The sequence below is a fragment of the Leptonotus elevatus genome, chromosome 19 (genome assembly GCF_054856555.1).
Source record: "Leptonotus elevatus isolate MCC_2025b chromosome 19, RoL_Lele_1.0, whole genome shotgun sequence".
In the NCBI taxonomy this organism is placed as follows: domain Eukaryota; kingdom Metazoa; phylum Chordata; class Actinopteri; order Syngnathiformes; family Syngnathidae; genus Leptonotus; species Leptonotus elevatus.
The window spans coordinates 5,020,814-5,035,358 of record NC_141257.1 but is presented as its reverse complement, the minus strand read 5'-3'; the positions used below and the strand labels follow the sequence as shown (position 1 = coordinate 5,035,358).

At 41.6% G+C, this 14,545-nt stretch overlaps 1 protein-coding gene across 2 annotated transcripts in view; it reads right to left on the bottom strand.

The window, feature by feature from the left end:
• Window positions 1–1,832: 1,832 nt before the first annotated feature.
• Window positions 1,833–14,545, bottom strand: part of slc66a2 (solute carrier family 66 member 2) — an 18,148-nt gene continuing 5,435 nt past the window's right edge. For both annotated transcript variants that reach the window (XM_086063107.1, XM_086063108.1), the window contains 2 exons: window positions 10,351–10,567; window positions 1,833–4,016 (listed from right to left, as the gene is read on the bottom strand). In XM_086063107.1, coding sequence (XP_085919233.1) covers window positions 3,806–4,016; window positions 10,351–10,567 — 428 coding nt within the window. In that variant the 3' untranslated portion in view covers window positions 1,833–3,805. The remainder of the gene's footprint in view (window positions 4,017–10,350; window positions 10,568–14,545) is intronic.

Here is a 14,545-nt window from a genome sequence, read left to right as displayed (position 1 = left end):
TTGATTTTGTTTTGTTTTAAAAGAGAAAAAAATAAAAAGATTTTAATGAATTCCTGAGCAAGAAATTGTCGGTTAACAATTCATTACACGAAGGACGCACTGAGCTGCAAGAGTGCGTGTTGTTCCCTTACTTCGACTTGTGCTGAGAACATCCTAAATTGTTTGCTCCTGTGGTTTCTTTTTTTCCCACCACGTTCGCTGTTAATAATAAATGGCCTGTTTCCACCAGTGATGTTGGCTCAATGCGCCGCCACTTTGATAAACAGCGACAGCGACCTCCCTATGAGGTGAAGGTTTCTCAGGGCTGCAGAACAGACACAGAGAATAAATTCACCCCGCGGACACGCTCCTCACGCCGGCGCCCTTCAACAAACACACCGGCAGCCACACGCAGCCATAAACATGAGAAAAGTAGTCTAAAGATAGAAGGGAAAATGAAAACAGCAGGTTCAGGAACGAGAGTGTGTTACATTTTTCAAATTCTAATACAGAATTCAGAACTACAGATGATGCCCCCCCCCCCCAAATAAAAAATAGTTATATCGTGTATTATTTCATTGGATAGATGTTTAGCGTTCATTACATTATTTCAAAGTGTGTATTTACTTTTCATTCAGAAACATTTACAATTCTCAACCCACCTGGAAATCAATCTGAACAACAGAAAACAGCTCACATAATTCTCTTAATAATTAATATTAATAATTTTCTGCTGTCGTATTATGTGCCGACCTTCACGCACAATGCTACATTTGCTACGCCTATTCGTTAGACCAGATTTCTTGTATTATTATAATAATTAAAAACATCTCCTGCCGCTTTTACTCTCAGAGTTTGAAAGCTTTTTTTTTTCTTCCCGCAAAATGCTCTGTGAAGTTCCTGCTGTTAAAATTGATCTTGGGGGAGAGCGCATTTGAAGGCAACGCTGCATGCTTTTAAAAAGAGCTGCTGGGGAAACTTTCGGGGCGGACGTCTGCCGCTGCTTTCATCTGAGAGTAAACCAACTTTGTCTTTGGAACTCGTGATCTACTTTAAATTTGACAGTTCAAGCGCAACTTGCTTATGTAAGCATTTTCTATTTTCCTTTCCAGTTGTTTCTAATTCTTTATGCTGTGCCCTCTTAACTATTCGAGGTGAAATAGTTAACTCATTCACTGCCATTGACGGTTATAGACGTCAAAAATTCATTTCAACTATTTCTAGTAGTTTAACATTTTTTTCCACATTTTTTTCCACATTTTTTTCATACAAGAGTATGAAAACCTAGAAAAAAATATTGTACATTTGGAACAGATATAAAATTTGCGATTAATCGTGAGTTAACTATTGAAGTCATGTGATTAATTACAATGAAAATTTTACGCACACTTCAGTCATTTATTTTTCTTTTCCCTTCTCGAAAAGATAATTTGTTTCCCCTAAAAATTAAATTGGGTTGTACAGTTTTATAGGCCACATTATGTTATGAAATGAAAATATTTTTCTTGGTAAAAATGTTTATAACACAAAAAGCCGGCATTTGGAACAGCAGAAAAATAAAAACAAAAAATAAAAAAAGTAAATAAGATGAAGTGAAATCGGCAGGATGTTAATTGCTTTTTAAATAATAGCTACAACGTGTAAATTGTTCCACATTTCTATCCCATTTCGAAGCTGAGCAATGTCTGTACACTGGGAAAGTCATTCTAATTAGATGTATTAACTGCTTTTAATAACATTTGCTGCAAAGTTGACAAAGTCCACTTGCATTATATAATGAAATTTGATACGTAATTGCACAACACAAGTACAAATATTGTAGCTGATACGCAAAACAAACAAAATACACTGTGTGAGCGACTCCTTGCCCTCTTTTTATTTGGTTAATTTTTTTCCACTCCATTGTTGGTGGATAATGCACAGGTAAACAAAATACGCTTTAGTAGAAACATGATCCTTAAAAATAAATGTAACACAAAAAGAAAATGACAATTAAAAAAAAAGCATAGTTTTGGTATTGAGTTTACCAAGGTGTGTTGTCACAATGAGACGGTGTAAAACGTTGGTACCTCAACGGGGAAACATATGGCGAAGGAAAATAACTGAGAATTACAAAAGGGAGAAAAACACATTTTGATTCTGTGGAGCACAATGAGAACCTGCCGGGTATTCAAAGCAGTCGCTTGTCTGAATAACACACAATCCTACACTAACATTTTCTTCAAAAAAAAAAATGCATGGCTGCCGAGGATGCCGGAACAGAAACAATACACCTCGCGCCAAGGAGGCAACTTGATTAATAGGTAACAGCAGTGTGTGTGTGTGTGTGTGTGTGTGTCGGGGTGCGGGGGGTGGGGGCGGGGGTAATAGCACTGCCATGTCCTGTCTGGCTGATTGGAAAATAATAATAAAAAGGGGAAATGCTTATGTCGGTAGATCACAACCACCTCCACAGGACAGGAAATTAATTTTCATGTAAGAAAATGGATATGGAACACAGCGAGTGCCCATGAAATGATGTGGACACAATAAAGGAAGGGGAGTTATTAAATTGGGGGGTGGAGATCAATCAAATAGTCCGGTAGCATGATGGCTGAGAAAATATAGAAATATGACTTGCATGTCTTTGACACCCGCAACGAGCACAATTCGACAGTCTGTTCAAGTTAATTCATTCTTGGCTCTCCTTACACACCTTTGGCCTTCTCTGTGGAAACACTTCAAGGGGTCCTCTTTTGGGCTAAAGCCCAAAGCAGGCTGAACGGAGGAGAACTTCTCATCCAAGGAATTTGCCCCGAGGTAAGAGTTATTTTTGATTGACTCTTACTTAAACTGTTCTGAGGGCGCAACGGGGACCGCGAGGCCAACAAGTGGTAAAACTGACCAGCATTTCTCCACAGTGCATGTTGGCAACAGCAGCGGGAAAAAAAAAAAAAAAAAAAAAAAAAAGCAAACACAAATTTTATACATTCAGCTATGCATACAGATTGAATTGAGTGAGCAGCGAGCCACGTCTGAGGGTGTGTATTAAGGCAGAGGTGGGGGAGGGGCATGCAACAGTCATTCCGCATGCCTGGACCTTAAAAGCGGGTTCAGTTCAGTAAACAGGTGTGCAAAGATTCTCCACATGCACAGGTTTCACAGGTAAGCACGATGAATGGGTTAGTCCAAGGTTGGGGGTTAGGGTCAGGGCTTTGGTGTTGGGGGTTTCAGGGTTCTCCTCAATTTATATTTCTCATCTTATCTCTCCAATGTTGTGGGACCAGTTTGGAAAATACCATTTTCTAGGTCCAGGAAGGCATTCTTGGTGTAAATAGCCCCTTTTTACACAGTTGTCCTTTTTTCTTCTGCTGCCTTGCATCGATCCAGGAATCATCCGCCTTCAGGGGTAGTAACAGGATCGTAACAGAGGCGGGCGGGGGAGAGGCGGGGGAAATGCCAAGTTGTCTCGTTACAGCTCAAAGTGTAAGAAATTTAGGGACCGGATCCCAAAACCAAGAACAGCACATCCAAGCACTCTCATCCATCATTAGTGACTTTCAAACAAAACCTCTAAGAAGATGTTTTGAAAAAGACTTCCGGTTAGAGGTGAGGGGGGGGGAAACTCCATATTTTCTTCATTTTTTAATTCCTAAAACTGTAATATGCAGATGGCGTTCATAAATAGGTTATCTGCTCCTTTCTTCCATACTGTGCTGTTACATTGACAGAATATACGATCATAAATATTCAAAACCACTTCGGGTTTGCTTGTAACAAGTTCTCGAGGCATCATCTTCATTGACCCTTCATCATTCGTGTTTCCCCGAGTGAAGACACCGACGTCTCAGAGGGCTTTGGCACTGGTGGTGTGGGAGGTGGTGTGCAACACCGGCTTCTGCGGGTAGAAGCTATAGTAGTAGACTTGGAACAGGATGGCAAAGTCCACCAGGACCTGCAGCATGCCGCAAGTCCAGAACTGCACGGGGGCGTGGGTGAGCAGGAAGTAGCCCGTTTTGAAGGTGTCGCCACTTGTCCACATCAGCACCATCTTGATGCTGCGAGGGAGAAGTCGAGAGGGGGATGTTGTGAGTAATATATGCATTTTTTTTAAACAAGGGACACGGCCCGACCAATTTGATGCTCGAGCATCTCCGAGAAAAAAACAGGAAACGCCGAACCGTAGTGGCTGCCATCGTTAATTGGAAATCAATCAACCTTATCAAGCTAATGCTGAGCTTGACTGACCTCGTCAGACATTTTCTATAACTCACTCGCCCCCGCCCCTGCCCCTGCCCCCCCCCCCTTGCACCACCTCCCCCCCCCCGCGATTTCAATAACTCACAGGACGTTTAGATGAATCACAAACGACACTTTGAATTTCAATCTACTTCTCTGCATTTCTATTTGTATTTTTTTGGACTGACATTTACACTCTGGCGCATAAGTAACGAACTGAAAACGCAAATCACAGAGCCTCGAACAATACACCCCAGAGCTGGAAACACCTCGGCCAACAGTAAGCCAACACATTTCTGATTCATCCTTATGGATTGTGAATCTTCATAGGGATCAATAACGTATGCAACCTTGGAAAAAAATCTAGGCTTCAATCGACAGATACAAACTTAATATATTCATCCTTCCATGTTGTATAGTGCTTGGCCTCATTATGGGTGAGGGTAAGACGAAGCCTGTCCCAGCTGACTTTGGGCAAGATGCAGGATACATTCTGGACTGGATGCTGGCCAATTACAGGATTTATACACCATTTTGAGTCTTCAATTAATCCATCATTCAAATTTTTGGAATGTGTCCGCAGTATGGCGTCGCGCCACAAGGCGGTGCCCTCCTTGTTTTTGTGATTCCTATGCAGCACTTTTTTTCGTTCGGCCATCCGTGTATTTGAGGCCGTGGACTTGGAACGCGGAATCATGGCGCGTGGTAGCGCCAAGAAGCCTACTTTTACCCGTTAGTAAAAAGTAAACCTGCGGACTTCCAGTCCCTTTGTTTGCTGATCAGCCACCGCGCGTTTACATGTGCGAGGAAGCCAAATCGACTGGAGACTTCCATACTCCAAACACCAGCGCTGAAATTCGAAACCAGAAGCTCGCAACTGTCTAATGCGGACCAAATATCGCCAATATTTAAGAGACGGAGAGCACGGAGAAGGGTCCATATCTCTGTAGGTTTATGATATCGGAATTCCCTGGACCTGGTAGATGCTCCGAGCTTGGCAAGGTTTGCCAGAAATGATCAGTTGTGACAAGTTGATTATTCACAACTGGAATGGATTTTGATCCAAGATTTGTTGCTGACCAGCAGCACTCTGCTTGGGTCACTTGATCAACACCGCTATGGCGGAATAATGACGAGTTAACTTTTTTTTTTTTTCTTCCTAAAAAAACTAAGCAGGAGTCCATGAAACTGATGTCGACGCGATTAACCACCCGATCCTCTTAACCAGGACTTCTGAACACGCCGGCAAATAATGACTGCCGGATGAATCCTGTGATTGAAGATGCCTCAAAAAATGACTCCTGCAGAGGTTCAACCACGTTCTTTGTGTATGCACACATTCTGCGTTCCAATAATCCTATCAGCCTCCTGTAAAGAATGAATGACGGCTAATCTGGTGTCTCCTCCATTCCAAATTGCAAGTCTGTGGATCCGCCAAACCGCCTTATTGCATTATTCATGTCTCCAGCTTCACACCTTGGCCGTTTTTGTTTGGGAAGATCCATTTGTGTAAGCCTTGCCGTTTACCTCACGCTGCCTTGCTTACTGCAGTTGCACATACTTTTTATTTTATTTTACTGTGCATATGAGCTCTCAGAAAGAACCCGGCTCATCCTCAAAGGCCATTCCTCTTCAATATGACTCCTTCCTTCCAGCGTCTCTCTCTCTCTCTGTACCCGCTCGCCTCCGTGCAGCACGGCAACCTCCCGCTCACAATGAGGAGCTTGTTAGCGACGCTCTCTTTGTCAACCTCCACCTCCTCCTTGTCGACTGTCGTCTTGGTTATGAGCATTCTTTCCTGCAGGTAACCACGAGAGAGGCGAGAATCGTGTTTTGATCGAGTCCTCCCCCGCCCCTCGAACACAAGAGGGCGTCGGGGATGCCGTGAGAACATCGTCTGGCTACTTGTTTGTCTCCTTCCGGGAGATGTACTCGGTGCAGAGGCTGAAGGACAGAGAGTTGCAACAGCGGTCTTAAAGATAACAAAAAAAGTCACACTCGAGGTTAAAAACAAACTTTTACGTAGAATTATAACTTAGAAATTGCATTGCGGTAACCGGCCACAATGAATCCCACTTCATATTCCCAAAAGTGGGACAATCAAGCAAACGTTTCTGGAAAGATATGGCTCAAAAGTTAAACAAAACCTAATGGCACTGGGTGGATTAGACAAAACAAATTTTTATTAATAAAAAATAATAATAAATCAATTTAAAAAAAGAAGGAAAAAAAAAGAAAAAAATGGCACTGGGTGGATTAGACAAAACAATTTTTTATTAATAAAAAATAAATAATAATAAATCAATTTAAAAAAAGAAGGGAAAAAAAGAAAAAAATGGCACTGGGTGGATTAGACAAAACAAATTTTTATTAATAAAATAAATAAATAAATAAATAAATTTAAAAAAAGAAGGGGAAAAAAAGAAAAAATGGCACTGGGTGGATTAGACAAAACAAATTTTTATTAATAAAAAAATAAATAAATAAATAAATTTAAAAAAAGAAGGAAAAAAAAAGAAAAAATGGCACTGGGTGGATTAGACAAAACACATTTTTATTAATAAAAAAATTAAAAAAAATAAAACTAAAATAAAAACACAAAACAAACCCAAACATATATTGTGTATTTTTTTTTCTTTTTTTTACAAATTTCAGAAATATTTTCAAAAAAAATGCACTACGTAGAAATACAAATGTACAAACCAAATATTTATACACATGCATGGGAACTAAATGGCTCATGAGTGCCAGTGACTGACCTGAAGCTTCTCCAGCTGCACCTGATCCAAAAGCCGCTTTATTCAAATTCCGTACACACTGCCTGCCGCTGGGGTGACAAACCGGCGACATCAGAAGTCAATCTGTTTTTTTTCCTCTTCTTCTTGTGTAAGTGCCGGCTAAATGAAGCTCTGGTGCTGTTATCTGGCCTAGTAGGACACGACTAGGACACAAGCCTTATAAGGCTGCACTTGGATTTCTGGATGTCCCGTTTTGCTTAGTGTTTGTCCTGTAGTTGTTTTATGGTAGGCGACTCAACATCAGTATGTGGCTCTGCCTTTTGCAAACTGTATAATAACAACAGGAAGCTGAAAACTTTAAAACACCCTATTATTGATACACTGCCTTTTTGTTGGCTCATAAATAAAAGTACGACGGCGTATTAGGGCTATATATATATATATATATATATATATATATATATATATATATATATATATATATATATATATATACAAATACCACAGTCTAATGTAAGGATTCGTTGGTTGTTAATGGGACACTATTTATAAAATGAAAAGAAAAAGCATGATGGAGACGACGGATTCATTCTTAATTTAAACTTTACTCGTCATACACGGCAGCGAGAGCGACAACACTTCCTGATCCCCTATCAGCTGACTAACACTAACCAATCAGAAGATATAGATACTTTAGGTGAATGATAGTGAATGACTGAGAGCAGGAGATTCCACACATCTATTTAGCGACTTGTACAAAAAAAAAAAAAAAAATGTATGAATGTGTAAATAATAATAATAATAATATGTGCCTGCTTGCTCCGCTTAGCAGGCCCATAATAATTCTAGAAACATAAATGTACAAGTAAATTCAAATTCACTTAAATGCTTGATCCTCTGTCGCTTCAAAGGGCAAATGCTTAACATCATATGGTTAATCTCTACTAAAGCCCTACAATCTCCTTATTTGAAAACCCGACCGAAAAGTATTGGCACAAACATCCGAGCAGTACGCTACGTGAATTTCTCGTAGGTTTCGGAGTTTTTTTCTCGCAAATTTGGCACTTTCTAAAGTCGCAAATTTTCGAGTTTTTTTTCTCCGAATATTGCCCCCACCCTCTAAAAAATATATATATTTATATATGGTCATAATACGCCATCATACAAAAGAAATGTATTATGCTGTAAGTATTTTTTATTTTTTTTTACGTCTCTACATGTAGTATCGGCGTTGTCAACAAGGCGGCACGACCTATGTAGCCAATTCCTTTCCTGCCTTTCTTCCGCGACACGGTTCTGTACAAACAGCACTAACGCGGAATTAAGCTAGCGAGCGTTGGCTCCATTTTGATGCTATCAAATACCTCTGTCTAGTTTGGCTGCCTTTGTTTGGTTCTGCGGAAAAAGCTAAGGCGGACGAATGCCACATCTTCTCACACTTACACCGAAATGTTTCCAGATCTCTGTGAAAAAAGAATCTTAAAAGACTGCTTACTGCAACATAGATGTTGAATAAAGTTAAATATACTGAAAGCTGCCCACACAAGCGCAGTGTAATAATTATACAAGCTGACAGGTGGAGCAATTCAAACGAGAAGAGAGGGAGCAGTAAAAGTAGTAACATCCTACACACATGCATGTCTATTCATGCCGACCGACTGTATTTCGCTTCAGACAAACACAAGGTTGTCCTCGCGGGACAAATGCCTTAACAGTGCACTCCGCCATGTTTCATTATTCAAAATGAGCTCTCTCTCTCTCTCGTGCACGCCTCACAAGGGTGTCGTGATCATAATTCATTCAAACTTGCACTCTGGGTTGCCGTGTCTCGTGGAGATCGTCCGACACGTTCAACCAATCAGCCAGTTTGCAGCATAAAGGGCCAATTAATTAGCGAGATGCTTTCAGGAATGGAGCAGGTTTTCTTAGCGAGGCCCGCGTGTTTACATCTCGTTGTCTATCTGCTTACTCAGTCGCATATACACGCTTTCATTCACCGTCAAAACCCTTCCCCCGTGTCTAAACATGTGTTCCGCAGCTAAAATAGCACTCTGAATGGATACAGACGAGCGCCGCGCCGACCTTGAACGCGTCGAGGTAAAGTAGCCTAGCAACGGCTGTCAACTCTCAACAGGTTGTGGCCACAGGACAGAGGAAAGCAGCGAAACAATGGATGGTGTTTACAATGTATGCAGGCGGGAAAGAAATGACACCACGGGAGCTTTTCTGCACTCTGCTGAGCTACAATTTGCATTTTCACTTTTTTGCCAGTGCCGCATATCAAAAAATACGAAAATTCATTGAATACGGTCCATAGGTTCGAAAGTGATGGTGAATGATTTTGTCTACATGCGCAATATGATGAACTTGAGGCCAATCCACGGTTGACCCTTCAAGCCCAAAGTCTCACCCAAAGTCAGCTGGGATAGGGTTCCAGCTCACTCATGACCCCCAACGATGACAAGCTTTTTTTTACAAAATGGAAGGATTTCCAGAACAAAATTCAACTCTCACTCTGGCAAAGCACCACAATATAATAAACACCGACTATGACGTCTTCATTCCCTTTCATCTTAACTCGATTCAGGGGTTGCCACGCCGAATCTTCGCCTTGCGTGTCCTTCCAAGATCTCCTGCTCTAACTCCGTCTTCCCTCATCGCGTCCAACGTCCGCGCTAACCAACATTATGATACAGCATTATTAATAATTGAGATACAAGTTAAGATGCGAGTGGTTCTTTCTGCCTTGCGTAATACCAAAAAATAACAGTGAATGGAGCAGCCCAGCGTGGGAGCCGTCATGGCGGGTTGGGCGGCCATGCAGCCCCCCTGCTGGAGCGCTCTTATCTGACGACTGCAGCGAACCAAGACGCGGCCGAGGGACACGCACGCACACACGGACACGCGCGCCGCAGGGGGAAAGCTTTTTATCAGCCTTGTAGACGTCCCACAATGACTTATCTTCCAGTACGTTCGTCTCCACTTTAAATGCCGTTCCCACTCCCAATATCCATTCATCGCGACGATACAGAATGTGGCGTTACCAGTTGGTGATGTGTTTTATGGCTGGGGAAGGTTCAAATGTGCAGTTGAGAAAGAACAATAACAGCCAAAGTGATGAGCGTTTTCATCAATCTGGAGATGATTGCCTCCGTTAACAGATGCAACAGAAACTATTATCATGAAGGAAGTCGACCGAGCTCTGTTTGGTTACCCTGAGGCTGTGGATAATAAACAAAAATATTGCGTCGTGAGTTCTGAATTTCCCACAATAGCTCCAAGCCTGTTAAGTCCAAGCTTTTTTTTTTCTACAGGAGGTACACATAAAGAAAATGGATGGAAGAGGGCGGGAACTAAGTCAACCTTGTGTTTGTTTATAAAAGCAAAACCTTTTTTTTTTTTTGGGTGCGCTCACCTCATGCCTTCCGTGGACTTGTTCTGGTAGTTGCAGTAGAGCTGCGGCGATCCCAGCATGGCCTCGCTGAAGACCGCCAAGAAGCCCAGCGTCTCCACGAACACGGCCGAGTCCAGCAGCACGTAGGTGACGTAGGCCGCCGTCAGCGTGAAGGCCGCCACGCACTGGACGTAGTCCAGGAAGCGACTCCACGACCAGAAGTAGTTCCAGTCGAAGTCTAAAAGCAATGGGGTGTTTGTCGTGAGGCAAAAATATTAGGTACACGCGCGCAATCAAATCGCATCAAACGGAGTGTAACTAAGTCAACAGATGCGATCGTAAAAAAGCAACTAATTCTCCTTTTTTGCACCTTCGACAAGCGAGTACAAGTGAGAAAATAAGCTCCTTTTTATAGTCAAATGAATTAACACAGACAAAAAAAGGCTTCACACTTGAGCTGTGAATCTTCACACAATGTATTTAAAAAGATATATATATATATAAAAAAAAAAAAAGAACGACAGCATATGAGGCAGCTCCCACTGTGCTTATTTCTTATTTTGTGAGGAGGGATGAAGACGATGAGGAGGCCCCCGAGGGATGGGGGGGGGGGGGGGTCGATGATAATGATGGAGGTGGTATGCACGCGTTGTATTAGCAGGGGGCGAGAACGCGGACACTAATGGATGAATTAAAGGCGCCCGTCTTGTGCCCTCGTGTCACTTCGAGAGCGTTCCTGCTCAGAACAAATGACGGGATGGACATTCCGAGCACGCCATTTAATGATCATCAGCGCCCGACAGTCATCGTGGGCTCAACATCAAGGCCACATGAGACGTGAAATGTTCCAGTGTGACGCTAAAGCCACGTCTACCGTATTTGTTTTAGCAGGTTTTAATGCCAGAGCAGCGAATAAACAGATTCATCAGGAAACTCATATCTGCAGTGTTTTTAAATGGGACTTCTATTTTTAAACAATCATCAAAAGCAATGAAATTGTTTCCTTGGAGGATTCATTAGGTACATTTGCTAATGCGCTCCAATACAAGAGTGCCATAAAAACTGCTACAACTACAATCTGATTGTATTGAGACACGACTGATCTGAGATCTGAACACTTGGGTCAGCTCGTGGAACCCAGAGTTTGAAGTAAACATGGTGAAGCTGCATTTAGCTGTTATGCTGCACACAAAATGGAATGGTAGGACTAGATGTGTTTTCAACTTCTTCCTACTCCATTTTTTAACTCATTCACTGCCAATGACGGCTATAGACGTCAAAAATTAATTTGAACAATTTCATAGTTTACATTTTTTTCCTATTTTTGTTAACAAGAGTATGAAAACCTAGAATTTTTTATTGTACATTTAGAACAGATATAAAATTTGTGATTAACCTTGAGTTAACTAATGAAGTCATGCGATTAATTATGACTTAAAAAAATGATCGCCTGATGCCCCTAATTTTTAATAATCTTTTCTTTTTCTTTTGTTTAAAAAAAAGAATATTAGAAACAAAAAATTTAAATAAATTTACTTTTTTTTTTTTTAAAGAAGAAAAGATAAAAAATTCGAGGTGTCAGGCAATTAAAATGTTTCGTAATTTATTGCATGACAACTCACGATTAATCACAAATTTTATATCTGTTCTAAATGTACAATAATTTTTTTCTAGGTTTTCATACTCTTGTTAACAAAAATAGGAAAAAATGTTAAAGAGAAAGAAAAAAAAGTTAAACTAATAGAAATAGTTCAAACGCACATTGAGTTGCCTTGTGTATGAAATGTATTACTATAGAAATAAACTTCTAATAATTCCATCAACATCTGCTGGATCTAATTGGATACTGCACCACTTTGGCCCCCGGTGCAAGTGGACTGTAACACTGACTGCTTGTCGTCACAAGGGTCGTGTGTGCTTATTACATCTGGAGTCAGACTTTTGGGCTATTATTTCGCTCATCCTAACCCTCCACAAAGTTTTCAGGAAAACAGTTAAGCAGTTTTTCCAGTAAGAAACTGATGGCAAAATACATCATATTTCCATCATCATCTGCTGGATCTAATTGGATACCGCACCACTTTGGCCCCCGATGCAAGCTGACTGTAACACTGACTGCTAAGTTGTTCTTGTGCTAACGTAACCTCTTAATCAGCCCAAATCACAAGTGGGAAGACACACACCAACTTTTATGACATTTTGAGCTTATCATTCGATGAAAAATGCTTTCATTAGAGAATTAACGCGGCGCGCTTGTGACATTTACATGGCATTTCTGAAAGGATATGCTTGGCGGACAAGGTAAGCGAGCCTTCCAGTGCGAGGCAAATACGATTCTTCTGTCAGGGTGAGGAAAAAGTCAAACCTATTTCATGAATATTACCGAATCAAACGGGAAAAAAAGAGCAGCCAACCCAACCGTCTACAGCAGGGGTGCTCATGTTCGGTCCTCGAGAGCCCCTATCCAGCTTGTTTTCCATGTTTCTCTCCACTAACACACCTGATTCATGAACAGGATCGTTATCAGGCTTCTGCAAAGCTTGCTGATTAGCTGATCATTCGATTCAGCTGTGCTGCAGGAGGGAAACATGGAAAACAGGCTGGATATGGGCTCTCGAGGACCGAACTTGAGCACCCCTGGTCTACAGTTTACCCTGTGCCAAAGTCAATGGAAAGCCAAACAAAAAGGTGCCGAACTGGTGTACATGTCGTGTTTGTAATGGACTATCCTTCAAGCGCCGCTGGTGTTTGTTTCGCTGCGAAAGCTTCAACTGGCATGGGAGGAGAGTGTGAGCGCGGGCCAAGCGGCAACCAGCCGCGCCGAGCTGATAAAAACCCCAATGAGAGGACGGCGCAGCGACGTTTCCGACACAAAGCTGGCTGCTCGCGGCGCATTGCGCCAACTTGACACGACGGTGAGCCGAATGTGCCACATGATGTGGAAGAAGCCAGCGAAAGTGACCCCGGAGCAATGCTATTCGATATATTCTTCATTATAATATGTGCATCATTGGGAAAATATCAGTCGGCACACCGGCCAAAATGTCTAAAATTGAATGACATTTATTAGAGAGCCTCGAAATGTATTCAAATCGACCTCCAAGAGTTAACGGCATACAGAATAAGAGTTGCACACAACAACCATCGCGCAAACTTGCTTTCTCCTCCACTTGCTCAGAGCGGCGACATCAGATTAAAAGACCAGAAGCCAAACAAGACTTCCCGCCGTGGCCAAAAAAAAATCATTTCGGCTTTGACGTCTTGATGAGCTGGATGGAGTACATGATAAAAAGACGGGGGGGGGGGGGGGGTCATAGTGGGACATTCTGAGTTATAACGAATGGATTGCTCATGCGAGGGGGAAGCAGGGACAATATTGTTACATTTGTATGAGAACCATATGCTAAAAGATTTGACTGAGCTTTTGAAATTTTTGTAAGGTAAGCCCCCCCCCCCCATCCACAGTGACTTAAGAGGCTTTCAGCATCAAAACAAAAGCACAACATTACTGCAATGCGACAGAGAAATGTGGCAAAAAGTGGAACAATTTGAGGTTCAATTGCCAAACAGTTTCGTGTAACGTATTGTGTCCAACTCCAGTTTTCACTCTGACTGCAATTATGTAAAAAAAAAAAAAAAGTCAGTTTATAGGCATTCAAAATGAAGCTTGCCTTAAGTCATTTAAAAATAAACTATATGAATTAAAAATAATAACTTTGCCCTCCATTTGCTCCTGATGGCAACCGCATCTTAGAATGAGCATGAAGAGCATTAAAATCTCTTGATATGATTGCATCGTCTTTGCAACGGTTAATATTCGATTCAATTTGGGATTCTCCTTTTAATCACCTCGATGAATGGCCTCCATCGAGAACAGACATTAAAAACGATGCTGTCGGCACGAAGTGGATGTCCTTTAACCACTTGGCTTTCGCACAGCCCAGAAATCGGATTATTGTGAGAATTTGTTTTTTGTTTTTTTGATTTGTCCAAGTCTACAGTTAATTATGAACAAATAATCAGTTTGAATTGAAATGATCCCAGACAGTGTCGTATAATACTGCACGCCTCCTTATTTGGCTGTGCGAGAAAGTAATATGATTAAAAGTCTGCTTCGCTGTTTGCTTGCAAATGTCAAGCTGTTTGGATAGAAGGGCATGGTGTTATAATGGCAATGTGCTGCCGCCGCCGCCGCCGCCGCGGTGAGAACAATTAC